This window comes from Oenanthe melanoleuca, chromosome 15 (assembly GCF_029582105.1).
Source record: "Oenanthe melanoleuca isolate GR-GAL-2019-014 chromosome 15, OMel1.0, whole genome shotgun sequence".
Lineage (NCBI taxonomy): Eukaryota > Metazoa > Chordata > Aves > Passeriformes > Muscicapidae > Oenanthe > Oenanthe melanoleuca.
In genome coordinates, this window is record NC_079349.1 from 10,380,693 (window position 1) to 10,405,965 (window position 25,273).

The following is a 25,273-nucleotide window of genomic DNA, read 5'->3' on the forward strand; positions in this document are numbered from 1 at the left end:
TTGAGAGCTGTTTTGTACAAATGCATCATGTCCATGATGACAGGACTCTTGTGCAGGTACACACAGTACCACCTGGGAATAACTTCTTTCAATATGGAAGAAAAGCTGTCCTTAAAATTATTTATTAAATAAAATAATACAAAAGCAAAGTACTAGAAGAGGTAACTGTAAGTTTAAAAAATAAGAACAAAGAAACCAAAGTACTTTTAACAGTTTACAGTGTCCAGATAAAGTAAATAACTGAGCAAGGTTTTTATGGCAAAGTGTGTGTGTCACAACAGCCTTCCAAGGCTCTGGCTGTCTTACCATTCCTTTATGCTACAGAGTAAATTGGACACAAGCCCTGTTCCAGGTGAAAATGGGTAAAGAAATCCTGCTGCCAGCAGCAAACACATCTCCCACCATCTTATGGTCATGCCACACTGCATGCCTTGGTTTTGGCAACAGAGAGGTGACCAATTTCATGGGACGTGTGCACATGACGAACAAACCTCCTCCTTCCAACAACAACCTCATTTGGAGTAAAACACAGTTCCTCCATGTCATTCCTCTCAGACCAGCCCCTACCACAGTCCTTCCCAAAAGCTCAGTTTATTTGCTTTTGTACCGTTACAATTTCTACATGCACCATGGGAATCCTCTCATTTTGCTGTGGGGTTTTAAGTGCTGAAGAATCCACCCACACAGCTTCTGCCAAAAGTCAAAAAGCCGAACATCAGGCACCAATAAAGAACTAAAAGAGAATCTAGATATTTGTAAATTAATTTTTTTTTCTGGAGATCTTGTTTTCATTCAAGTCATGTTATTACTTCAGTAGAATCATCCCAGGAATCCATGTAATTAGAAACACATTAGTGTTAAGAGAACTGCACCATTTGAGGGGCCCTTTGATCCCCTCATGCCTGGGATGTCCCCAGCACTTTCCCTGACCCCACAGTCCCAGGACTTCTCACTCTGAACTATTCTCACTCTCTACCTGACAGGAGCTTGTAGGCAGGTGAGGATCGGCCTCTTCTCCCAGGCAATAGCAACAGGACAAGAGGAAATGGCCTCCAGCTGCACCGGAGGAGGTTAAGATTGGACATCAGGAGTGATTTCTCCACAGAAAGTGTGATCAGATATTGCAATGGGCTGCTCAGGGAATCACGGTGGAATCACTGTCCCTGGAGGTGTCTAAGGAAAGACTGGACATGGCACTGAGCACCATGCTCTGGCTGACACGATAATGTTCGGTCATTCGACGGCCATGGTGCTCTCCCAGGTCACCCCCGACCTAAGCCAGTCGGTATTTGTCACCCTGCGGCTCTGTCACCGCCCCACGACGAGCCCCCGACCCCGACCGAGCTTGCTCCGCCCTCAGCACCAAGATGGCGCCGGCCCGCCCTCAGGCCACCCCGCGCGTGACGTCACTGCCCCGCCCTCCCGCGCGGAGCGGCGCGTGCACGCGGGCGATCCCGCTCAAGGTCAGCGCGGCCCCTGCCGCCGGCGCTTCCTCCCGGCGCGGTTCCGGTTCCGGTCCCGGTTTCGGTCCCGGTGAGGACAGGAGGACATGGCGGCGCTTGGACGGCTGTCCCGCCTGCTGCTCGGCGCCGCCGCCCCGCGCTCCCTGCCGGCGCGCGGCCTGGCGGCGGCCGCGGCACACGAGCAGGGCGGAGGTAACGGGGCTCTGCGGGGCGAGGGCGGAGCCGCGGCCGGCGCGGCGCTGCCCTTGACAGCCGGTGCCCTTCGCTGCGGGAGCGGGGCATGGCAGGCGCTCGGTGTGAGCCGCCGCCGGGGCAGCGGGGCTTGAGCCGTGAGCGCGGGTCCGTGTTACAAACGGGGAGGGGACGCAGGGTTCACTAGCGCCTCGTTAATGCTCTGATTGTACTGAACGCGCTGTGGGGTCAGTGACGCTCATAAAGCGCTGGTGTTTGTTTAATTGCTGTCCCGCTGCCCCCGCCCAGCCCGCATGTGGAAGACGTTGAGCTTCGTGGTGGCGCTGCCCGGCGTGGCTGTGTGCATGCTGAACTGTTACCTGAAGGCCAAGCACGAGCACGAGCGGCCCGAGTTCGTGCCCTACGCGCACCTCCGCATCAGGACCAAGGTACTGCTGCCCGATGTGCAGCTGCCCTCTTCTCTTTTCCTCCATTGCTGCACAGCTTCCTCTGACACTGCCACCGACAGCTGTGGTACCAACTCACGGCTGTTTCTGAGGCAGTAAGGGTTTATCACAGCTCTGATGAAGTACCCATGATATTCACAGGCCTTCCCACCCCAGAGTGATCCTCCTAATGTCTTGCTGAAAAATGCTTCAGTCCTAGAGCTGCTGTACTTAAACTAATACAGATCTAAAAGGTAGCAAAGGAGATCCCAAAATTGGATCTCAAAATTGGGGTCCTCATAATACAGCACAGTGAATGTTTAAGTAAGAGCAAAGACTGTGCTGTGTAGAGACTGTGGCTCCCAGCTAAAGGGGACAGTTTTCCAGCTCTTGCTTCCTACATCCTGGGAGCCAGCTTGCTTAATTCACCAGCCTGTCAAGCTGTGTGATCATAGAATCATTTAGGTTGGTATAGTCTTCTGAGATGGAATCCAACCTTTGACTTATCTCCACCGTATCAACCAGATAACGGCACTAAGTGCTACATCCAGTCTATACCTAAACACCTCCAGGGATGGTGACCCCAGTAGCCTGGGCAACTTATCCCAATGTTTAGCAACCTTTTTGTGAAGAAATTTCTCCTGATGTCCAGCCTGAACCTTCTCTGGCACAGCTTGAGGATATTTCCTCAAGTTAACTGCCTGGGAGAATTGATGTCTGAGTCTGTACTGTTTTTGGTTTCAGGTGCTTGTAGGGATTGTTCAGGAACTGCCACTGGCTTATTTTCTTTCTTCTTTCAACAGCGTTTCCCCTGGGGTGATGGGAATAAAACTCTGTTTCACAACCCCCACACTAACCCTCTCCCAACTGGTTATGAAGAATAAAACCAAGATCCTGACAACAGCCAGAACTTTGGCTCTCCCCATCTGGAACCAGAATGTTGAGTGGGAACCATTGTTTCTGGGGTCATAGTTTCAGAAACTCCATGTTTCTTCTGCGATGAAGCTGAGTGATGTTGTGGCCCTTGTGTGTACTTGTGATGGGGTCCTTTAAATAAACAGCTCTGAACGTGAATTTGGGATTTGACTTGTTTACCTGAATCCCTAGGAGTTTTTTAGTTCAGTGTTTGCATAAAGCATTAAGGTTTCCCACAGGGGTTTGACTGCCTGAACGGTAACACACATTCCTGTGTCTGATAACACAAACAGGAATGCATTTGGCATAGGGCATGAATCAATTTCATATTCTTCATGTTTGGTTTAACTGATGACTAAAATCACAGCCAGAAGAACAGATATGCAGATTAAAATTCAATATATACTGAAGCACATTCTCCATGATCAGCTTTTGCAATATTTATTAACAGTCATGAAGGTGATTTTCTCTTGGTCTCTTTCTGGCAGAGGGAGTGGCAGTAAAGATGATGTTGAGCTAAGCTCTGCCTTCACACTGTTCACCTTCAGCTTTCAAATTTTCAGGTACATCAGCACATACCTTGCTCACCACTCTGCTTTTCATAAAGCTGCAATCTGTATAAAGTCTCTCACACAGGTTTTGCCGAAGAAAACACAGTTTTGGCTCTAGTACTTATGTTTGTATAACATGTACTGTGTCATGTAGAAGCTGCTTGAAGGGATTAGTGAGCCAAGAGCCTGAGCCTGTGCCAGTACAACCTTCATTTTCAAGTTTTTGCTCACTACAAGTCAACCATTTTCCAGTTCTTACTGTAACTTCTCTATTTTTTGCACAAACGTAGCTCTATCTCAACTATCATCAATGTGGTTCTTCCCAAAACGTAGACTGCAGCAGCTGCTTTGACATCTTGCTGTTGAAAGAAGTGATGGATAACAAGAGAGAATCTCAAAGCCCTTCCCTGTGTTTCCATGTGATTTTTTTTTTGTCTGCTTACCAGCAAAAGATTGCTGAGACAAGTTTTCCTATGCTGAAAGTACAAGGCACTGATGGGCACAGTTTTAAAGCTGACAGTCACATCACATTTAGCCTTATATGAAGATCATAGAAAAGCAAACTGGTTTTGTGTGTTACTCCTTAAAAAAAAAGCTACATAGTTGACTGTCTCCAAAATGCTGTTTATACATCCTTCCCTTAGACCCGTTTTTATTTATACCTGAGTGACACAGCACTTTGGCAACAGCCTGTTTTTTCAGTGTTATATTTAACCCCTGTGCTGGCACTCTGGAGCTCTCTGCACCTGAGAACAAGAGTGTGGCTCACCTGGGTATGTGACGGGCACAGGAACAACAGCCTCAGGCTGCAGCAGTTCCTGATCCTCTGCACAAGGCCACAGGACTCTGTCTGGGCTCTGTGAGGGGCTGTGGTATGGACAGGCCAGCTGTAATGTCTGAGAACTGCATCCTTTTAGCTTTGGGTTTTTTTTTTTTTTTTTAAATAAAACCTTTAAATAATTAGTAGGAATTAAAAACAGAGAGTGAAGCTTTCTTTTTTACTCACTGTAATTCTAGAATTATGAATTTTTGTCCTCAGGCATATATCTTTTACTCTTTCACCTGTGTTGGTGTAAGGAGAGGGGCAAGCTTTGCCCCATCCCTGTGTGAGGATCAAACCACAGAAATGTGTAATGCTAAAGGAGAGAGGATTCAAGTTAATGGATGTGTTGGTACCTCAGAAAAGGTTGAAGTAACCTCTGCATTAAAAGTCTTCTCTTCAGCTGCTGAACAGGCCATCCATCCCTTCCATCCCTCCCATCCCTCCCAGGAGTCACAATCAGACTCTACTGCACAGTTACCTACTTAAACAAAATATAACCTGGTTATATTTATTTTAGCCAAGCTGTTGCAGGTCCACTAGTGCTTTTAAATCATCTGTGTAGCTGACACAAAACAGTGCTTAAGCCCTTCAGTGTTCAGGATGACATGAAACTAACTTCTTCACCAAAAATTCAGCAGCAGAGATAATAGAAAGTACATTAACCCCTTCATATTCTTTTAGACACTTTCAAGTGTTATATAAATAAGCAGAAGAAATCGGTCACAAAGAAACCATCTCAGCCCACTCCAACCAGAATTCCCCCATTACCAAGTACATTCAGTAGGAAGTTAGGTCACATGGATTTTTGAGCCATTAGATGCTGAACCACTTTCACTGGAAAGGAGGCAGCAACTACGACGTGATCCAGTAATTTTTTTTCTTCTAGCTGTTTTCAAAAGCAGAGAACATTTGTCACTTCCTAGAAAGAAGTTAACAAAGGTCTTATCCAGGTGGCAGCTGTGGTCCACCTGGTGATGGTGCTTAGTCCAAAGGCTTCTATTAATGACTCCACCCATACAGCCAACATCAAGAGGAGTTTTCACTTTTTCCTTTACTCGGGCCCATGAACTCTAGGCCCTCTATGGGTATGTCCTTTTCCTTGATTGCTTTCTGAAAAGAAGGAAAAGAAAACCGAATAATTAAACTCAGCACTTCTTTATAGGACTCCATTATACTATCTTTGGTACAAACCCCAGAACCACAAAATCAAGTTGTAAAACACCTCTGAGATCATCGAGTCCAACCTATGACCCAGCAGCACCATGTCAACCAGACCATGGCCACACCCAGGCTCTGACTACACCACCTCCCTGAGCAGCCCATTCCAACATCTGATCACCATTTCTGTGAAAAAAATTCATCCAAATTCCAACTTAAACCTCCCTGGTGTATCTATAACTTCTTGTCCTATTGCTTGTTGCTTGAATAGAAATCATATTTTAAAAAAAAAAAAAAAAAAAAAAAGACTGATCTAGAAAATGTCGTCTTAAAGGCTAGTTTGAATAATGCTTCTGAAGGACTGAGAACTCACAGAACTACAGTCCGTCTGACAGAGCCGTGCCGCAGCCTCTGCAGAGCGGCCTTAAGAAGTCATGTACAATAAAAATAGGTGACGCCTGTAAAATATTCCATGTCATGACCGACAGACACGGGGCGAGACAAAGGCAGAGCTGCGTGCGGGGTCCCTGGTGAGGCCTGAGGCTGCTCCTGGACGGCGCTGGAAGGATCAGGGCGGGGGGGACGCGCGGGGCAGGGGGTGAAGGGGGCCGGGCCTGACGCACCTGCACGCAGAGCTGGTAGCGCTTGAAGAGCTGCCCGCAGGGGTCGCCGGCGCTGTCGCCCTTGAGGAACTTCTCGGCGAACCAGCGGTTGAAGCACTGGTCGTACTCGCGCTTCAGCTCGGTGCACGCCTCGCCCACGCTGTTCATCGCGGCGGCCGCGCCGGTTCAGGACGGGCCGGGCCGGGCGCGCCGCCCAGTGACGCACATCCGGCGCGCCGGTGGCGTCACGCGCGGGGCTGTGACGTCAGGCGGCGGAGGCGCGATGCGCGTGCTGTCCCTCGGGCGGTGGCTCCGCGCCGGGAGGGTCCCCCCGCGGGGCCCGGCGAGCCGGAACAGCGGGCACCGGCACAGCGGGCACCGGCCACAGGCACCGCCGCAGGGACCGGCCCAGGTACCACCCCAGGTACTGCCCCAGGTACCGGCCCAGGTACTGCCCCAGGTACCACCCCAGGTACTGCCCCAGGTACTGCCCAGGTACCACCCCAAGTATCTTTCTAGATACTGCCCCAGGTACCACCCCAGGTACCACTGTGCAGCCGCTCCGCCCTCATGACGTGGGACAGCAGGAACAGGATAAAACACCAATTAATTTCCCAAGAAAGTGACAGTAAAGTGTGTCCCTATCAGTGGCTTGGATTTGATGACCTTAAAGATCTTTTCCAGCCTTAATGATTTAGGACTCTTTGTAAACTCCGGTTTTGATGTGTAACAATTTTCTAATTAAAATAAAGTAGCACTATTAAACTTTTTGTCTGTACTGATGCTTTTGTACAGCAGAAAGTGTCGGTGGAAGTGCTGGAGCACTTGGAGCAGCTGGCCCTGGTGGATTTCCGGGATTTGGAGGGCGTGGAGCGGCTGCAGAAAGCGATCCAGTTTGCTGATCAGCTTCATGAAGTAAACACTGATGGCGTGGAACCGATGGATTCAGTGCTGGAGGACAGGTGGTGAATCACAGCAGCGTCCTTTTATCTGTTACTGCATCCAGCTGTTTGCTTTTGTGACCTTTTTTCCCTGGGAATCACAATCCATGTGGCCCCTTTGCTCCAAATGTCTTCCTGCGGTTTTGTGTGGGAGAAAGTTGTCATTGGCACGTGTAATTTTTATGTGTGAGCAAAGGTGAACTTGAGTTCTCTAATCTGTCTTGATCATCACACTGCTCCCCAAATCCTTGCAAATGGCATTCTTGGGTGCTTCAAAATGTTCCAGTACTTGTCTCAGTGTTTAGGTAAGGGACCAAACCAGATTTAGAGATAAGCCACCCTTCCTACTTCATATTCCCAGAATAGTTTAAAGACAACCAGTAATCTTTGTCCTTCAGGTGTCTGTATCTCAGAGAAGATGATGTGACAGAAGGCAGCTGCACCAAAGAGCTGCTGGAAAATGCCAGAGAGACAGTAGAGGAGTATTTCGTAGCTCCACCAGGTATTGAGTTGCTTACGAAAATCTCTTAATCTTGCCTGAATTAACATGAAGAAATAACCTGCCATAGCTGCATTTACTTTCAGAAATACTAGTCAATAATAGGGACTATTAAAAGAAATTACTGTAGCCATCTCTGTAAAACAATGTGCAATTTATTGGTCCAGAAGCAGTCCAGAGGCTGACCTGACTCTGAATTTACTGCACATGTGGAGGAATTCCTTACAGGAAATAATTCCTGACTTTCTCAGGATATTTAGGCACCTGTACATGGAGTAAACTAGAGCAGGGTGTCCTGTCCACAATAACTTAAAGCTGGTCTCACACATCTTGTTTTCTGTTTTCTCTCAGGTAACATCCCTTTAGTAAAGCTGAAAGAACAAAAGACTTATCTGCAGGGCTCTAAGTGACAGCCCAGAGCCCAAATGCCCTTTCAGTATTTTATTTGGGGAAAACAAAAATTTTGTGCAGTCACGGCTGAAACATCCTGGCATGGATTTTGGTCAAAAGAGAAGCACTTGCAAGACAGAAGAAAGAAGGTGTAAAAGTTTAGTAGTGCTGCTGAAACATTCAATGTCTGAAGCTGGATGGCAGCATGGCAGATGACCTTGGTGTTTTTATTTGGCAAAGTGAATTTGCTGTCTGGAGGTGAGAGCAAACCCTTGTCCCACTCTTAATTGTGCAATTACTTTAATATTTGTTTAAGCATCCATAATATACTATACATAGTTGCATAAAACATGTAATTACTGTGATACTTGAATTCTTTCAAGGGTATTGAAATCAAGCCTGTATTTAACACCACTAATCCAATCCTCTGCAAAACTGTAACACTGTATTATTTCTTTAGTCTCAGACTTGTCAAGATTCAGACCCTGCAAATGCTGAAGTTTTACAAATATACGAGCTAGCCTATAAGTAATTTATGATGTGTATATAAATCATAACAAGGAAAGACTTCAAAGTATCAATCAATCAATCAGATTAATACCACGATCATAATATCACGTAATGGCCATTTTGAGAAGTCCTCCCTTGATCTATCCATTTTGGCCTCCTCTTTGACCATCAGAGAGAATGGGGACAATATTATTTACACAGAAAAAGGAAGAGGAATTTGAGAGGGGACTGCTTGGCTGCAGGAGCTTTTATCCCAAAATAGCATCAAACAACTATTTAAAGGCAACACCTAAACCAACAAATTGGACAAGATGATCCCACATTCCCAATGCAGCTAAACTTAAAACTGCCAGTTCAGTGCTGCTCCCACACACTCCAGTGAGAGAACAGACTGCCTGGTGCTTGTTCCCTGCAGCCCAAACTGCATTTAAAGTGGAAAACACACATCTCCTTAATGAAGGAGTTTGATGCAACTTCACCACAAATAAGGGAATTACAACCTTGACTCAAGACACCTGCAACCACCAAAAAAAAAAAGCTCACCGAGGGCAGATGAGCTGCCTGTGGGGCAGGGTGTGCCAGTGCCTCAGTGGATCTAACACTGGTGGTGCTGAGCCCCACTGGGCCCTGTCTGCACTTTGAGAGAGGGAGAGACACCACTCATGTGCTAGCTCACCTGTATTCACTGCAGGACTCAGTAAATAGATTCAGTTTCTCTGGACACCATGGAAATAACCTCACATTTTTCCACCATCACAAACCTGTGGATATAAAATTGTATTGGAAGCCCTCACATATAAATCCCAGGTTTACAAAGAGAATTTCAATGTGGAGATTTCTTCACTTTTATGGAAAGAAAATGGAAGTTGTTTTAGTGCTGTTAATGATTACTTTATGTTTTGGAATTAACTAGGAGCCCCAGGAAAAATCTCTGTTAATACAGTGACAGGTTGTGCAATACAGAGTAAAAAACTACCTCACAAAAAGTGCTTACAGCCTAACCTCCAAGTGGGAGAGGAATCTCATGAGATGCCTTATCCATTACCCAGTTTTCTTCAGCACCTCCTCTACCCCAGCTATCATCTGTGCTTATTTGTTCTGCCTTTCCCTGCAGCTCTGTCCTGAAGGAAACTGCACTTTTATATTCTTGATTAACAAGTTAGGACTTTAATGTATCTCAGGGTTTAATGTTTCTCATTAACAACGTGTATCTCACCCACACTGACATTTCCTGCAGTCGTCATCACAATTGTTCCTTCAGCAAACCATTTCTTAATAAATGCAGAGAAATTTGCCTGCAGCTGCCACACACAACCACCTCCTCAGAGATTCATGGGCGTTTCTGAAGTTCAGTGGAAGCATTTGGAAGATTGTTAAATGGTTCCATTCTGTCAGCACAAAACTGTCCAGTACTCAAAGAACTACTGCAAGTGCTGCAGATACTGAACACAGTTCTGGAAATTAATTACTTACTTTGGCCCCAAGACCACTCAAAGCTTCTTCATGTTTCTAGCACACAAGCCAAGTTGTGAACTGTATCTCTAATTAGAATGCTAAAACCTGGGAGTCAGGAGTTATTCCTGAGATATTTTAAGAGTGACAAAAGTATTACATTATGCAGTTTCAATATTTCTGGGGGCAGTATATTCTTCTGAGGTTGCCTTAGAGTTTTCAAAAGCAAAGAGTTGCTTGCAGTTATGCTGCTTTTGTTCTGAATGACACTGAGCAGGTAACTACACTGTATGAATATGCAAAATATTTACATTTCAAATGAGGTGAATGACTGCTCTTGAGGTGGGTTTTTAAAAATTTCTACAAGGAAATGGGAATCCTACCAACCAGTATGTGAAAATCTCTTTTAAGTCATCATGTGTTGTTTGCTGTAGACATAGTTCAGAGTCCTGTTATTAACAGATCACCAGTGTGGAAGACTCAACAGCAATGTTCTATCTGCTGACAAATGTGTAAGCAGAAAGTGCCCCAGGGAGAGTGAAACTAAGAAAACAGAGCACTGAGGATCTACCAAAACATCTTGCTTCATTTAAACAATAAAAACCCAAACAAAACCAACCAACCAAAATAACCCCGAAACCAAACACAAACAAAAAAAAAGGGCAAGAGTTGCAAAAATAGCAAGGTCTGCAAAAGATGGTGTAAAAGTCTGATAGATTTGCTTCACTAAAGGAAGAAAGTTTGCAGCTAACTTGATCCTACCTGGTAAACATGGGACAGAGATTTCTATTAGAAGTCACTCAGTGTGATTTGAAAAGACACAACTGAAAACAGACAACAGGACAGGTTGCCATCACAGGACAAGTGCCATTCACAAGCTGTGGGACTCCTTCCCTTGACATGGGTGGGCTTCACTCTCAGTAAAGGGCATATTACTGAAAGAGCTGCCCCAGATAATATCCCAGTATTCTTTCAGTAATATCACATACTATTGAAAGGGCTATTCCCAACAAGATATTTTTCCAGAGAAAAACAAAGTCTGTTGCAGAGATTATTGGTTAAACTCAGCATCTATGTGATCCAGGCTGGGGCAAGTAATAAAATGGCTTTTGGGGCTCATATATCAACTACAGAAAGGTGTTCTGCAGAAACTGGTGGACACATTACAAAGCCTTGGAGACTAAGCATACTTTAAAGAACAAGTTTTTTACTCAGGATCACCTGATGATGCCACACAGAATCACAGAATTAGATTGGAAAAGAGCTCAGAGATCATCGAGTCCAATCGGTGACCGAACACCACTATGTCTATCAGACCACGGCACTCCATGTCACGTCCAGTCTTTCCTTAAACACCTCCAGGACAGTGACACCACCACCATCCCTTCCAACGCCTAATCACCCATTCTGTGAAGAAATTCCCCGTAAACGTCCAACCTAAACCACCTCTGGCGCAGCAGACCAGTAGCACGGGAGTCAGGACTGGAAGTTTTCCATACACAGCCCAAATCTACGTGACAATCCCCAAACACGCGCCCTGTGCTCCCGTTACCTCCCCGCATCCCGCCGGTCGCCATGGGAACGGACGCGGCGCGGGGCATCCCGGGCCGCAAGACAACGCCGCAGTAAAAACCTGCCGAGCGCCGCGCCGCAGCCAATGGGAGCCCGGGAGGCGGTGCCGGTGGCCAATAGGCGCCCGGGAGGCGGTGCCGGCGGCCAATGGGCGCCCGGGAGGCGGTGCCGGTGGCCAATGGGGGCGGCTGGCGCGCAGGGGGCGGGGCAGAGGCGCTGCGAGGCGCGCACGGACCAGAGCGCAGCGCTGTCAGCTCCGCACCGCGCCGGTCCCGCCGCGCCCGAACGGTGAGCGAGGGACGCGGGCAGCTCTCCGAGAGACTCGGCATCCCGGTACCGGGACCCCGCGGCTTCCCCGTGCCTGGACTCTTCCCTGGCCGCCGCCTCTCATATTCCCGGCAGCACGCCGTAGGCAGACGGGGCTCCGAGCCCTCGACCGGGCTTTCTTCGCCTCCCTCGGGGAGGGAAGAGCCGTGGGCCGGGCCGTGGAGCTCCCGGGCGGCGTGGGGCCGGAGCGGGGCTGGGCAGGGCAGGGCGGCGGTGCTTGTGCGGCTCCGGCCGGGAGCGGGTGCTGAGCGTGAGGCGGCGTTGGAGCCGCCGCTGCTCGGGCTGTGCCGGGGCCGTGCCCGTGCCCGGCCAGGGCGGGGGCACCGCGCGGCGCCCGAGAGCGCTGGGAATGGCGATACCTGTGGGGCTGCTTGGCAGCAGGTGCTTCCGACAGGTGCTCCTGCAGCTTCCAATCTCCTTTTTTTTTTTTTTTTTTTTTTTTTTTTTTTTCCCAAGCAGGCAATCATGAGTGATCGAAAGGCAGTGATCAAAAATGCGGACATGTCAGAAGAAATGCAGCAAGACTCGGTGGAGTGTGCAACTCAAGCTTTGGAGAAATACAACATAGAGAAGGACATCGCTGCCCACATAAAGAAGGTAGATGTTGGCTTGTAATGTGCTCATGAAAAATCAACTGGGGAGAATGCTGCTAGGCAAGTAGTGCTAGAGAAACATGTTCTAGAGGCACTAGATAATCAAGTTAGATTTTCTTTCTGTTCCTTTCCCCACCCTTTATGTGGACCTTTCTAGGTCCTTCTGCTTTTCTCTTGTAGTGCCTTACACCTTTTCTGCCACTGCCCCATTATCCAGCTGAGCAGAGTGGCACCTGGCTGTCCCTGTGACTGATGAGTTGGTACAAAACATGGGGTCTATGCAGCCTATTTAAAGAGTGGTGCTTTGCAGACCATGTAATAAGTGGGTTTGGTTTTTTCTCTTTCCCACCACATGTAACACAAGCTGTTCATGCTAATGCTGAACAGATGGTTCATAGCTTACTGTTCGTCACATTTTCTCTCGACTCCTACTGGGAGCCTGACTGAGCTGCAAGGAGCTGAAGGGTTTGGCTGAGCAGAACAGAAACTTCCATGTCCTCACAAAAATCTCTTCAGCTGACAGCTGTTAGGTACTGCAGTGTAAATCCACTGACTGCATGGGTTTGTTTCCTGTAGGCCTGTACACAGTTTATTTGTACAGTTTATTTGTAGCAGGCTCCTGCCAGCAGCATGTCATCATCATCATCTCATGACCAAGTGTCAGGGATGTGGCAGAGAATTTTCCATCAAGCATCCTTTCAGCATCCTTATTGCAAAAAATAGCTAATGAAGTAAAAAATGCCATTTTCATTGGAGATTCAGAACAAATAGATTCTTAGAAATTATTGTTTGAGATCATTACATGACTTTAGGGGAAAAGTTACCTCCCCAAACATATTTTCAGCTTATTCTTGCTCTGCTTCAAAGCACCTTTTTTTTTTTGTATGACTAAGCAGCAGATGAGTTATGAAGTGACAGATGATCCTTGTGCTTGAAGAGCATATGCTGCTCCTTAATTGCCTTCTTCCAAAAGTGATACTTGTTAACAAGTGACAAATCATTGCAAAAAAAAACTCCCCAACTGTTAGACAATATCAGTATAATTATCATGAAAATGCTGACTTTCTAATTCTCTATTCTGTAGGAATTTGACAAGAAATACAATCCCACGTGGCACTGCATTGTGGGAAGGAATTTTGGCAGCTATGTGACTCATGAAACCAAGCACTTCATCTACTTCTACCTCGGCCAAGTGGCTATTCTTCTTTTCAAGTCTGGCTAGAACCATGGACTGTTACTGAAACTTGCACCTGGGTACAGGACTGCACACTGATTCCCACCTTCAGCCTTCCTGGGGAAACTCTTGATCTTCAGGTGTTTTGTTGCATTGTTAATGGTCAGGGATTTTGCTGTATTGGCTGGCATTTTCATTGTGGCTATATAAAAAAGCAAAAATGTCTTCCTTGTATTTATTTTCCTTCAGAAGATGGCTTCTTTGCTAATAAAACTGCTGGAACAAGTTTATCCCTTTACCCTCTTGCATTACCCTCTTTATTGCCATGTGAATGAAGGATGAACATCCCCACCTTTTTTCCCACACCCAAATCCATCCTTAGGAAACATTCTTACAAGGCTGATTTAGGTGGAAAAAAGTTGCTGCAGAGTCCTTTATTTCATAAGCCTTCCATTTGCCTTTGAAAGATGTAAAGGAGTCATGGGAAAAAATCCTTAAACTTCACATGACAAAGATAATAACAGCTTCATAAAAGTCCATAGTTACTTCATAAATCCAAGTTACTTCTCACAAGTATAATATCCTCCTTAAAGCTTAGTAAAAAGAAAGGCATCTTATTTAGAGATTAATCAGTCTATTACTGTACCCACACCCACTGCCAACTTGCTTCACTTGTTAGCATTGCTTGGTTTTGGTCATATCCTTTACACTTGAAGGGAAATGCAAGTATAAGAAACACCACTGGAGTCACTTCAGAGGTTTCTTGGTGGGGAGAGGTAACTTGTATTCTTCTGAGTCTGGCTGCTGAGCAAGTATCTGCTGCACAAGTTCTTAGAACTCCTCTTGGTACCATGAAAATTCCACAGCTTTCATATCTCTCACGAAAATTATACTTTTGGTGTTTTGCTACACAGACTCACAGTTTGAAACCTGAGTGAATGGCAACAATGCCAAAGTTTAAATTCTCGTAATCCACTTTGAAAAAGCCTGCATCTTCTATCATTGCCTTCAGCTCCTCCTGAAAAATAAGTGCATAATTATTAACAACCTAAACCAGCTGGTCACAAGATTATGCTGGAATTTTTGTGTGTTAATGAATTTGGGGAAGTCCTGCCTTACCTGAGGGGGGAACTGTCGGATGCTCTCCACAAGATACTGGTAAGACCTCCAGTCACCAGCAATAACCTCACCCAGAACAGGGATGACCTGGAAACTGTAGAGATCATAGAGCCTGCACGGAGAGATGGTAAATACACATTAATAGAAACAAATTTAAACCCTCTCCAACATGAGCTGGTCTCTGTGCTACTGTGCTATGCAGTCTCCAGATGACTTTAAAAGCACAGCAAGATGTAGATTCAAAGTGTTTCCACCTCTTATTCTGTCTGAGCACAAACAAGAGAGCCTTGTGACATGGCATAAAGCGTCACCATGTTCCTACCTGGAAAGAAGAGGGTTGCTGACGTGACTAAATTCAAGGCAGAGAAATCTTCCTCCTGGCTTCAGCACACGATAGGCCTCTTGAAGTGCCTGAGACAAAGCAGATGTGATAAGTTTGCTTCTGTAGAACAGCACCTGCCTATTGTCATGCCATGTGATATTATCATGCAACTCTGATGAACTGAGGGGAATGATGAGTATCCTGACTGGCAATCTCCAATATTTACTGCAGAGAAGCATCCCAAGACGAGTAAAAAAAACCATAAGCCAAATGTGCCACAAACCCAAACCACAAATACTCCTGCTGTAACATAAATAGATTTTACCAGGCTTTGCGTAAAAACTGTGATGTCAGGTTTGCAATTTTCTTTTCTTTCCCTGTTTGCCATTGATGAAAGTTTGTTGGAAGAGCTCTTGTAATTACAGACCAAACACAAAAGGGAGAAGGTTAATCAGCTATAAGAAACTGAAAATCAAAAACGGTCATGATTTTTTTTTTTTAATCAAAAGAAAAGATTTTACTGTGAGGCACACCCAAAGGTTCAAAGAAGGAATGATACTGGGTTTTGGATGAGCAATGTGTAAGACCAGGAAGGAAAGAGAAATAAGAAGAAAATCTTTGGCTACTTTGAAAATTCCATCCTGCATGAAAACAGAACACCTAACAAGAATCTAGACAAAAGCCTGTTTAAAACTGTATGTTCTATCATACAGGAGCAGAGTTGTATTCCAGCACCTCTAAAGGTTGCACATCTGTTTGACTTCAACTGTCCTGTTCCTAAGGGATAAAATATAAACACTACACAGGAGCTCTGCAGAAGAGTTGGCAGCTTGGGTGTGTTTGGTATCAGGTCTCCAAGGAGCTGTGCTACCAGACTGCTGCATGCATGAAAGCAAAGAGCCTGTGCTTTGGAAGAGTGCAGACAAAGCACCAGGAAAAGCCACGCACATAAAGTTCAAAGGCACATGGTTCAAGGTGGTTTGGATCCAAATGCTTCACCTTCCACAGGGCTCTGCCAAGGTTGTAACAGACTCCTCCAAAATAGACAACTAGTGCATCCAGACAGGTGTCACCCCCACAACAGCCAGTCCTCTTCAAAGGACAGAGATAGTTCAGAGCAAAGAGTACTACTTATCCTAACTAAAATAATACTTGTTCTTTATAGGGAGCTCTGTCACCAGCCAGTGTAAAGACAGCAGAAGTGAGCTAAAGAACAGCAGTGGGGGCAGCAGCCTCCTCCCCACTCTGCTCTGGCAGTTCTGTTGGCTTAGTCATGGAAACAGAAGGGGACAGGAAGAAGTGCACACACTGTTGGTGGAATATAGATCAAGTGCTGCAGGAAGATTTGAGATATGCAGACTGACTGCCCTGTGCATGGGTAGATCCAGCCATGCCATGGGTCAGGAGAAGATGGGGAATGACTGTAGCATCCAGCCCTTTGCCTTAGGAAGAGACTGTGTGGCTTGCCAAGCTGGAAAGATTGGGTGCAACTGGTATAAATCTATCTTTTTATGACACAGGTGGGGCATTTAATTGCATTTTCCATTCAAACAAGTTGTGTATTACATGCCACTTATTTTAAATGTTTCAAGAGTAGACTAGGATCTTCCCGTATTCAAAGGAGTTCCTACTTTGCTTCCTTTGTAGAATAAAAAATCATTAAGGACCCCATGTCAGGATACACTATAGTAACTTACCAAATCAATACGAGTTACATTTCGGATCCCAAAGGCAATTGTGTAAACATCAAACTTATCATCATGAAAGGGGAGCTCTTCAGCATTCCCAAGTACCCAGGACAAGCCTGCAGTGAAAGACAAGCCACAGAACTGAACTCAAACTGCTCCAGAAAGGATAGAACTTACCCATTCTAGAAGGAATTGATTATTGTAAAAGTGATATTGAAAACAAATGTTTCCATTTTGCAATTTTGCTGGAAGAAAGACATCTTGGCCTACACTCATGAATCTTTCAAGACAGAGTAGTTAATTTTGCAGATCAGTCAAAACACTGCTCTGCACATACACACAGTGTGTGTGTGTGCCACAAAGATTTTATCCAGAATTTGCATCACAGTGGAAAGCACTGTTGGCAGCCGTTTGTTTGTGACAAAGTTGTAAAAAGAGAATCTCTGCTTGAAAATGTAGCTACAGACAAGTACTAGCATCTTGCCATGCAGCAATGGCCAAAACACTTAACACATTTTGGTAGAAAGCTTCCACAGGTTGAGGAACATGAAAAGCCACACTCCCTCCACCGGGACTGTCAGTATGTGATGCAGTTGCAGCTGTGTTGCTTCCTACTCCCCAAAGGATCAGGACCATGTCTATCTTTGAGGCATGGACCTCCATTGGCAAGCAGACAAAATGCACAATCAGTGACTGTGCAATTCATGTTCCTTTTCCCCAAGCACAGCTCCCACTCTTGGTGAATGTCCACAGGGAAACAGTGAAAAAACCTCTGTCCCTCACAATTTCTTGCTGTCAGGAATGTTACTGCCATGGTACAATGCATTATTTACCTTCAGAGTAGCCAAGATGCTCTGCTTTCTGCTTCCCAACTTTTAACATTTCCCTGTTGATGTCACAGACCACCACCTGGGAATCCCCTAGTGAGTTAAATTCATCTTTCTGGTAACTCTCAAAAATTTCCTGCCATGACAAATTCTGATGGTGCTTGAGCTTCCTCTGGAGCTGGCGTTGTCGTACAGAGCGAACATAATTAATGAATCGAAAGGCAATGTCACCTGCAGTTGTTTAAAAGGAAAGATACACATTTTGGAATATTTTCTGACTCCAGGAAGTTGAAACATAATGCTTTGAACATCCAACTGACTTACTATTTCTTTTTAGTCACATATATTTATAAAAACACTCCCTCAGACACACTGCATAGCCACAGAAAGAGTGTGTGCACATGTATATAGACAAAAAGGGAACTTACTAAAATCAAAGAGTTCATGATATTCACAGTTTTCCATAACATATCATGGCAGGACTATAACACTACTAGATCCTAAAGCAAGATATTACAAAACACAAAGATATCAGTTCTCAACCCTTCTCTGGGAAAGTCACGTAAATGCTTCACCAGTTTTAAAGATGGAGCTAAGGGTGAGGAAAAAACCCAGCAGGCAACGTAATTGTGAGCAGACTCAAACAGCTGAAAAAGTGTGGCATTGTCATGTGGAACTCACCAAAATTATTTACCTGTTCCCCCAGCAACATCAAGGAGGAGTGTTCCTGGGCAAGGGTTCATTTTATGCACGAGGATATCCTTCCACACCCGATGAATTCCTAGAGTCATTGAATCATTCATTACATCGTATTTCTTTGCCACATTCTCAAAGACCTGATAAACTGCAAAGAAAGGACACCGCAATGAGAGGCAATTTACTTCCAAACGCTTACGCCTAAGTAAAACGTGTCCTTTATGGCCCTGTGGAGGTTTGTCACTACGTGGGGCTGAAAAGTACCACACGGAAACTCATTAAAAGAAATAAAATTGAATCCTACTCAGCCCGTTGCCTGACAAAGGTCGATGGAGAAAGAGAGCCTTCCCAAGCTGAGGGAAGTAACTGCGATACCGAGACTCCCGGTACCGCCTCAAACAAGCACGTCCCCAGCACTCTGGAGAACCATCACCGGCTGCCCGGGAGCGCAGCTCGGCTCGAGGCCCAGCCCGCCCTCTCCTGCCACCGCCCTCACTTTTCTCCCTCCTCTCCTCCTCCGTCACGGTCTGGAAGCCGAAGTGCATCTCCGGCCCCGCGGCCAAGCCGCGGCGCGCCCGCACAGCGCCGGCGGGCCGGGAGAGCAGCGCCCGGCAGCGGCACCGGCACAGCCGCACGGCCGCCATCTTCGGGCAGCGCCGGGGCGGGGCAGCGCCGGGGCGGGGGCGGCGCTCCGCGGCGGCTGCGGCTGCTGCTACCGCTACCGGGGACGGACCGGCAACCGCGCTCCGGCTGCTGCTGCCGGGGACGGACCGGGAACCGCGCTCCGGCTGCTGCTGCCGGGGACGGACCGGGAACCGCGCTCCGGCTGCTGCTACCGGGGACGGACCGGCAACCGCGCTCCGGCTGCTGCTGCCGGGGACGGACCGGCAACCGCGCTCCGGCTGCTGCTACCGGGGACGGGCCCGGGAGCGGCGCGTTCTCCGCAGCCCAAGGGGACGCCGCTTTTGTCCGACACGGTCACCGAACCGCCCCGGTGCCACCGCAGCTCTGCGGCACAACGGAACCTGTGCTGCGAGGACAAACGTGACGGGGAAAAAAATCCCCAAAAACCCGAACCAAACACAACCCTCACGGTGTACTTGAGTAATTTTGCAAATAATTTTCTTCGGCTTCATTTTAACTTTATTTAGTTCTTTAGATTTCTAACTCTGCAGTTTCCTTCTCTTTAAGTGAAGCCTCTTGGGGAACAGGAGGGAGGGTTTGTGGGTTCTAATAAATTGCAAGGAGCAGTGAAAGGTCTTTTTGACTGGAATAGTCAGGAGCATTAAAACACATTAGAAACTTGTTTTCCTCCCCCCACAACCTGCCCATCACATTATTAGAATCATCCAGGAGTTCTGACAGCTTTGTAGATACAAGGAAGTTACTTAACCCATTCTCATGAGAGATGACATCATGCTCTTAAAACCAGCCCAGGGATTGCATTCCCAGGGCATGAGCTGGGCTCCCTCACCCAGAACCTTCCTGCCATATTGGGACTTTTAGCAACATCATCAGACCACAAGATGATTTTCTCATATTTTTCTCATATAGTATTTTTAAACTCTATGTTCTTTGCCAAAGAATGCCCTCCAAAGCCTCATGTTTGGTTTTGTTGGGTATTTTTCTCAGCCTCACCTATAGTGACAGATGATCTTTGCCTACCAGAGGAGCGACTGGGAGGGTCCCTCTCATGCTGTAGTCATGGACACTCCACGGACACCAATGACCAGCTGTATTCACAGTCACACCATGGGTCAAGCTGGAAGGGACCACTGTGGCTCATACCGTCCAACCTTCCTGCTCCAGCAGGGTCATCCCAGAGCACATGGCACAGGATTGTGTCCAAAAGGTTCTGGAATATTTCCACTGAGGGAGACCCCACAATCTCTCTGGGCAACCTGCTCCAGTGCAGTCAGCTGCACAGTGAAGAACTTGTTCTTCATGCTCAGGTGGAACTTCCTGTGCATCACTTTCTGTCTGTTGTGTGCCTCTTTTCCTATTTCTCTGCACCACTGAGAAGACCCTGACATCCTCTGACACTAATCCTTTAGATATTTATACACATTGAGATCCCCTGTTAGCCATCCTTCCTCGAGGCTGAACAGGCCCAGCTTCCTTCACAGGAGAGATACTCCAGTCCCTTAATCACCCCTGCTGCCCTCCACTGAACCTGCTGCAGGAGCTCCATGTCTCTCTTGTCCTGAGGAGCCCAGAACTGGACACAGCACTCCGGATGCACCTCACGAGGGCTGAGAGGAGGGGCAGGATCACCTCTCTGACCGCCTGGCAATGCTCCACCTAATGCTCCCCAGGATTCCATTTGCTTTCTTGGCCCCCGAAGCACACTGCTGGCTCAGGGACAATTTGTTGTCCACGAATACCCCGAGTTCCATCTCTGCAGAGCCGCCTTCCAGCCGGTCGGCCCCCAACCTGTACCGCTGCTCGCGGTTATTCCTTCCCCTTCTTCCCTCCTGCGTTCAAGCAGCTCAGCCGTGAAATAAAAAACAAAAGCGGCGGGGAAAGCCTGTACACGGGGGAGAGCCACCAGGCCCGGCCTGGCCTGCGCTGTATCGGCGGGGCCGCCCCAAGGCCGTGCCCGCCCCAAGGCCGTGCCCGCCGCGTAACACCGCGGCCGTGGGTCGCCATGGCAACGGCCGCAAGGCATGCCGGGCTGAAAGAAATTGCTGCGGCAAAACCCTGCAAGAGCGCCGGACAGCGACCAATAAGATCTCGGGGTGATGGTGGTGTTGACCAATGGCTGGAGGCTGGGGCTGAGGGGGCGGGGCTGGGGGCGCTCGGAGGCGCCGGCGGCGCGCGCGGGTCGGTTAAACAGCCGCGGCGGAGGAGCCGAGTGCGTGCCTCACTCCGCGCCGTCCCGCACCCTCACCGCCTCTGCGTCCGCACAGCGCCGGTGTCACCGCGCCTGCTCGACGGTGAGGGCAAAGCGTTGCCAGCTTTGGCCAGGGACAGGTGCCGAGAGGGGCCGGGTCCGGCTCGGGAAGTCTGGGACTGGGCAGCCCCGGTTACTGGGCTCTTCTCCGGCCGCCGCCTCCCATGTTCCCGGCAGCACGCCGTAGGCAGACGGGGCTCCGAGCCCTCGACCGGGCTTTCTTCGCCTCCCTCGGGGAGGGAAGAGCCGTGGGCCGGGCGGTGGAGCTCCCAGGCGGCGTGGGGCCGGAGCGGGGCTGGGCAGGGCAGGGCGGCGGTGCTTGTGCGGCTCCGGCCGGGAGCGGGTGCTGAGCGTGAGGCGGCGTTGGAGCCGCCGCTGCTCGGGCTGTGCCGGGGCCGTGCCCGTGCCCGGCCAGGGCGGGGGCACCGCGCGGCGCCCGAGAGCGCTGGGAATGGCGATACCTGTGGGGCTGCTTGGCAGCAGGTGCTTCCGACAGGTGCTCCTGCAGCTTCCAATCTCCTTTTTTTTTTTTTTTTTTTTTCCCCAAGCAGGCAATCATGAGTGATCGAAAGGCAGTGATCAAAAATGCGGACATGTCAGAAGAGATGCAGCAAGATGCTGTGGAGTGTGCAACTCAAGCTTTGGAGAAATACAACATAGAGAAGGATATCGCTGCCCACATAAAGAAGGTAGATGTTGGCTTGTAATGTGCTCATGATATCTTAATGCACATGAAAAATCAACTGGGGAGAATGCTGCTAGGCAAGTAGTGCTAGAAAAACAAGTTCTAGGGACGCTAGATAATCAAGTTAGACTTTCTCTTTAGGCTGGTGTCCATGTGTTCCTTTACCCACTCTTGACGTGGACCTTTCTAAGTGCTGTATTTTTCTTACTGTACTTTGTGCTTATGGCTTTTTTTGCCACAGTTCCGTTGTCCACGTGAGGATAGAGTGGCACCTGACTGTCCCTGGAACTGATGAGCTGGTACAAAACACAGGGGCTCTATTGAGCTTTCTTGTGGTTTTCCTCTGAGAGGAAGCTTGTTCTTCTTGGTTTCAATTGTATTTAACGTAATCTTAAGGATCTCCTCACAGTTCTTGCCAGCTGGATAAAAAATTGCAGGGGAAAAGTAGTTTTCTGCAATTTTCTGTAATCACACCTCTCCTTATGTAGTGATATATGCACAAAAAAAATCCCGCTGGCACTAATTTTCTGTTGTTTGCAACATCTGTGTCATCTTTTATGTAGGTTTAACAAAACATGAGAAAGATCTAGTTCAGATTATATTTCCTGCTTTGTCAGCTCAGGAGAACGGAGAAATCAAAGTGCGTCAATAGAAGTTAAAGTGATCTGAGTGGAAGAGCTGTTGAAATGTTAAGGCTGATTGGACTGAAACTGTCTGGAGTTAACTGCTTGCATTAGGAGCTAAATTTGATAAAGGTTTAGGCCACAAGCTGTGAGTTTTCACATAGATATGTTAACTTTTACCTAACACTTTGAGAAGAGCTAATTCAAGCTGGAAAATGAGGAAGTTAGAGCTGCCAGCAGAAGCCACAACATGAGAAATAAAAAAGACTGTCCTGAGACAATGAAAAGACACAGTAAAAAACAAGAAGTCCCCAGACCTTCATGTTATTATTGGTCTGAACTGTGAAGAATGGGGTACTCAACTGTGATGGGGGAGGGTGTAATTGCCTGGCAATTTCATTGTTCGGAGTCCTTCTGAAGGCACCCAGCTGGAGCTGTTGTGCCGCTGTACCACTCCAAAGCCTGAGGCTCTGCTTCAGGACACCTGGGGTGGAGGTAACATTAAAATGCGGGATACCTGGGGTGGAGAAGCTTCAGAACAATTGCTTCTGCTAGAGAAATACTTGTTTGCTACGACCAGAATACAGAAAGGTGCTTTTTTTCTTTTCCAGATGCAGAAAGTATGAAAGTTGAAAAGAGTTTAGTACTTTTCAGATATCCTTTGTTGCAACTACTGGGAATTTGTAGAGGGTTTGTTCGAAAATATGTAAAGCACAACTGCAAAGATTTATTGATCATATTGTTGTGGCAGAGAATTTTCTGTTTATCAGCTGTGCTGCTACTAAACAATGAAGTCTAAACTATGACTTTTTCTCTGTGGGTACAAAACTAATGGTGAATCTTTTACTTGAGAATTGTAGATTCAATCATGTTATGAATTATGTGAGAAGACTGCTTTCCTTCAACAAAAGTAATGTTTTAAACTTACTGCTACTCAGTTAGGAAGCGCTGTGGGGGTTTTTGTGTCTGATGAAGCAGCAGGTGAACAATAAGATGTAAATAAAAAAATCCTAGTACTTAAGAGCATCTGTTCTTCCTCTGATTGACTTGCTCAGAAAGTGTATACCTATTAGAAGAGTTCTTAATTTGTGGTGATATGTTTTGCAGGAGTTTGACAAGAAATACAATCCCACTTGGCACTGCATTGTGGGAAGGAATTTTGGCAGCTACGTGACTCATGAGACCAAGCACTTCATCTACTTCTACCTCGGTCAAGTGGCTATTCTTCTTTTCAAGTCTGGCTAGAACCATGGACTGTTACTGAAACTTGCATCCAGTTACAGGACTCTGACTAGTTACTGCAGCCTTCCTGAGGACACAGGCCTTGATCTTCAAGGGCAATGGCAGGGATTATGTTGTAACAGATGACATTACATCGTGGATATAAAAAGGAAAAGTACCAAAAAAGTCTTCCTTGTATTTATTTTTTTTTCCAGAAGGCTCCTCCTTTGCTACTTAGAGCTTTTGGAGCAGTTTTGCTTTTGTGAGTTTTATAGCCATCTACTGTACTTCCCAATTACTGCTAGTGCTATGCAAGTACTGACAGTGTTTAGCTCTTTATGTTCCAAACTTTTCGTATTCTTCTGATTTTACTTTTATAAAATAATTTTCCCCCTCTTGTTTTGCTGGATATGCTGTCTCAAAACATGAGCTGTTTCTTTTTTCTGCTATCTCTGGAGAAGTGTGCTGGAGAATAAAAGCCAAGTTCTACCCCGGCCAGGTTGTTATTTCTGGCTGATTTGTGATGATGTGGTGTCCGGGCGGGGAGTGCTGCCTGAGGGGGTGTGTGGGGCCCACGGCGTTCCCATTCGGCAGAAACCTACGCGTCCCGCCGTGCCTGGGCTCCTTGCAGATCCTGCTGCCTCGGCCGCGGGTGGCTCATCGACATTACCAGCACGGAGTGGAGCCACCCCTGCGGGGCATCGAAGGGCAACAACTGCACTCTACCTGGGCTGGGGGGAGTGGGAGCCCCGGGGCGGTGAGAGCCCAGTGTGGGGGCAGGGCTTGTGCTGCTCCCGCCTAGAGAGCCGGTGCTTAACGTGAGCCTGTGCTTGAGCTGCTGCTGCTCGAGCAGTGTCCCTGCCCGGCACACCCAGCCAGTGCTCCCCAATGACAGTGAGGCACACTGGGAGAGACTACCTGAGGGGCTGCTTGGCAGGTGGGTCTGGCAGGGGTTGCTCGTGTGACTAAACCCTCTGCACTGTTTGATACAGACATCCATGTATGATCAGGCACCTGTGGAAGAGGATACAGACACGGCTGAAGAAATGCAGCAGCAGCTTCTGCAGGGTCTATTGGAATGTGGAGAAACGGGAAGTTAAAAGAGAAATCATTATAAAGAGGGTAAGTGTTTTATTGTAATAGCCTTTCATGGAACACTATCCACACCAGGCATCAAGGGGCAGCAACACTTTGGAAAAGTGAAATACTGTGGTCATTTGGTACTTTGGACTTTTCCTGGGGCCTGGTGTCACCTCGAAGAAATCTCTTTCGAAATCCAGAATACCTGAATGCTGAGCTAAAGACATAAGTCACCAAAGACTGCTGTGGTAAGACAGGCCTGTGCTCCGTCAGGACAAGTAGGAGCTACAGTCGCCCTTGGCTTGGGTCAAAGGCTGTCTGTCCTACATCCTACTTGTGATGATGTGTTGCAGGGAAGGAAAATATGTGGAGCCTTGAAGATAAGCTCAGTGTCCTCTGTGGTTTTCCAGTAACCACAGACTCTGCTGATAGCAGCCACTGTACTTAGAAAAATTTCAAACCCTTCTCAGCGTGGCCTTAAAGCTCCTTGTGCCAACCAGAGGTAAAGGCCAGCTATGCCAATACAACCACC

At 47.4% G+C, this 25,273-nt stretch overlaps 6 protein-coding genes across 10 annotated transcripts; 4 read left to right on the forward strand and 2 right to left on the reverse strand.

Moving 5' to 3' along the window:
* The first annotated feature begins 1,396 nt into the window (after positions 1 to 1,396).
* On the forward strand, positions 1,397 to 3,154 carry LOC130259870 (cytochrome c oxidase subunit 6A1, mitochondrial). The gene is made up of 3 exons (XM_056504645.1): positions 1,397 to 1,655; positions 1,944 to 2,083; positions 2,884 to 3,154. Exons 1-3 carry the CDS (start codon positions 1,550 to 1,552, stop codon positions 2,962 to 2,964), a joined length of 327 nt encoding a protein of 108 aa, XP_056360620.1. The 5' UTR covers positions 1,397 to 1,549; the 3' UTR covers positions 2,965 to 3,154.
* A 266-nt stretch (positions 3,155 to 3,420) lies between these two features.
* On the reverse strand, positions 3,421 to 6,398 carry TRIAP1 (TP53 regulated inhibitor of apoptosis 1). Its single transcript, XM_056504646.1, has 2 exons — positions 6,151 to 6,398; positions 3,421 to 5,479 (listed from the first exon to the last, which is right to left on the reverse strand). The coding sequence occupies exons 1-2, from the start codon at positions 6,295 to 6,297 to the stop codon at positions 5,396 to 5,398; spliced, it is 231 nt and encodes a 76-aa protein (XP_056360621.1). The 5' UTR covers positions 6,298 to 6,398; the 3' UTR covers positions 3,421 to 5,395.
* Positions 6,365 to 9,640, forward strand: GATC (glutamyl-tRNA amidotransferase subunit C). 4 transcript variants are annotated; one of them, XM_056504640.1, is made up of 4 exons: positions 6,365 to 6,553; positions 6,925 to 7,091; positions 7,469 to 7,572; positions 7,921 to 9,640. In XM_056504640.1, exons 1-4 carry the CDS (start codon positions 6,413 to 6,415, stop codon positions 7,977 to 7,979), a joined length of 471 nt encoding a protein of 156 aa, XP_056360615.1. In that variant the 5' UTR covers positions 6,365 to 6,412; the 3' UTR covers positions 7,980 to 9,640. The 4 variants fall into 4 exon arrangements, with proteins under 4 accessions (XP_056360615.1, XP_056360618.1, XP_056360619.1 ...); XM_056504643.1 differs by having other exon boundaries at positions 6,365 to 6,541; XM_056504644.1 differs by having other exon boundaries at positions 6,365 to 6,541; positions 6,928 to 7,091.
* Positions 9,641 to 11,693: 2,053 nt separating this feature from the next.
* LOC130259874 (dynein light chain 1, cytoplasmic) lies at positions 11,694 to 13,885 on the forward strand. Of its 2 annotated transcripts, none has more exons than XM_056504649.1 (3): positions 11,694 to 11,901; positions 12,280 to 12,417; positions 13,498 to 13,885. In XM_056504649.1, the coding sequence occupies exons 2-3, from the start codon at positions 12,286 to 12,288 to the stop codon at positions 13,633 to 13,635; spliced, it is 270 nt and encodes an 89-aa protein (XP_056360624.1). In that variant the 5' UTR covers positions 11,694 to 11,901; positions 12,280 to 12,285; the 3' UTR covers positions 13,636 to 13,885. The 2 variants fall into 2 exon arrangements, with proteins under 2 accessions (XP_056360624.1, XP_056360626.1); XM_056504651.1 differs by having other exon boundaries at positions 11,694 to 11,826.
* Positions 13,886 to 13,990: 105 nt separating this feature from the next.
* On the reverse strand, positions 13,991 to 18,901 carry COQ5 (coenzyme Q5, methyltransferase). Its single transcript, XM_056504647.1, has 7 exons — positions 18,736 to 18,901; positions 18,238 to 18,387; positions 17,550 to 17,774; positions 16,726 to 16,832; positions 15,029 to 15,117; positions 14,707 to 14,818; positions 13,991 to 14,605 (listed from the first exon to the last, which is right to left on the reverse strand). The coding sequence occupies exons 1-7, from the start codon at positions 18,881 to 18,883 to the stop codon at positions 14,504 to 14,506; spliced, it is 933 nt and encodes a 310-aa protein (XP_056360622.1). The 5' UTR covers positions 18,884 to 18,901; the 3' UTR covers positions 13,991 to 14,503.
* A 2,035-nt stretch (positions 18,902 to 20,936) lies between these two features.
* Positions 20,937 to 24,155, forward strand: LOC130259873 (dynein light chain 1, cytoplasmic-like). Its single transcript, XM_056504648.1, has 3 exons — positions 20,937 to 21,175; positions 21,684 to 21,821; positions 23,548 to 24,155. Exons 1-3 carry the CDS (start codon positions 20,981 to 20,983, stop codon positions 23,683 to 23,685), a joined length of 471 nt encoding a protein of 156 aa, XP_056360623.1. The 5' UTR covers positions 20,937 to 20,980; the 3' UTR covers positions 23,686 to 24,155.
* Positions 24,156 to 25,273: the final 1,118 nt, after the last annotated feature.

Bases quoted from the DNA above. Each gene is read 5' to 3' on its own strand.
- LOC130259870 (XM_056504645.1), top strand. From the start codon at position 1,550: ATGGCGGCGCTTGGACGGCTGTCCCGCCTGCTGCTCGGCGCCGCCGCC. The intron at 1,656-1,943 runs GTAACGGGGCTC...GCCCCCGCCCAG, and splicing joins GGCACACGAGCAGGGCGGAG to CCCGCATGTGGAAGACGTTG. The intron at 2,084-2,883 runs GTACTGCTGCCC...TTCTTTCAACAG, and splicing joins ACCTCCGCATCAGGACCAAG to CGTTTCCCCTGGGGTGATGG.
- TRIAP1 (XM_056504646.1), bottom strand. From the start codon at position 6,297: ATGAACAGCGTGGGCGAGGCGTGCACCGAGCTGAAGCGCGAGTACGAC. The intron at 5,480-6,150 runs GTGCGTCAGGCC...CCTTCTTTTCAG, and splicing joins GCTACCAGCTCTGCGTGCAG to AAAGCAATCAAGGAAAAGGA.
- GATC (XM_056504640.1), top strand. From the start codon at position 6,413: ATGCGCGTGCTGTCCCTCGGGCGGTGGCTCCGCGCCGGGAGGGTCCCC. The intron at 6,554-6,924 runs GTACTGCCCCAG...GCTTTTGTACAG, and splicing joins CGGCCCAGGTACCACCCCAG to CAGAAAGTGTCGGTGGAAGT. The intron at 7,573-7,920 runs GTATTGAGTTGC...GTTTTCTCTCAG, and splicing joins GTATTTCGTAGCTCCACCAG to GTAACATCCCTTTAGTAAAG.
- LOC130259874 (XM_056504649.1), top strand. From the start codon at position 12,286: ATGAGTGATCGAAAGGCAGTGATCAAAAATGCGGACATGTCAGAAGAA. The intron at 12,418-13,497 runs GTAGATGTTGGC...TCTATTCTGTAG, and splicing joins TCGCTGCCCACATAAAGAAG to GAATTTGACAAGAAATACAA.
- COQ5 (XM_056504647.1), bottom strand. From the start codon at position 18,883: ATGGCGGCCGTGCGGCTGTGCCGGTGCCGCTGCCGGGCGCTGCTCTCC. The intron at 18,388-18,735 runs GTGAGGGCGGTG...CTTTCTTTGCAG, and splicing joins GGAGGAGAGGAGGGAGAAAA to TTTATCAGGTCTTTGAGAAT. The intron at 14,819-15,028 runs GTAGGAACATGG...CTCTCCGTGCAG, and splicing joins AGCAACCCTCTTCTTTCCAG to GCTCTATGATCTCTACAGTT.
- LOC130259873 (XM_056504648.1), top strand. From the start codon at position 20,981: ATGGTGGTGTTGACCAATGGCTGGAGGCTGGGGCTGAGGGGGCGGGGC. The intron at 21,176-21,683 runs GTGAGGGCAAAG...TTCCCCAAGCAG, and splicing joins GTCACCGCGCCTGCTCGACG to GCAATCATGAGTGATCGAAA. The intron at 21,822-23,547 runs GTAGATGTTGGC...TATGTTTTGCAG, and splicing joins TCGCTGCCCACATAAAGAAG to GAGTTTGACAAGAAATACAA.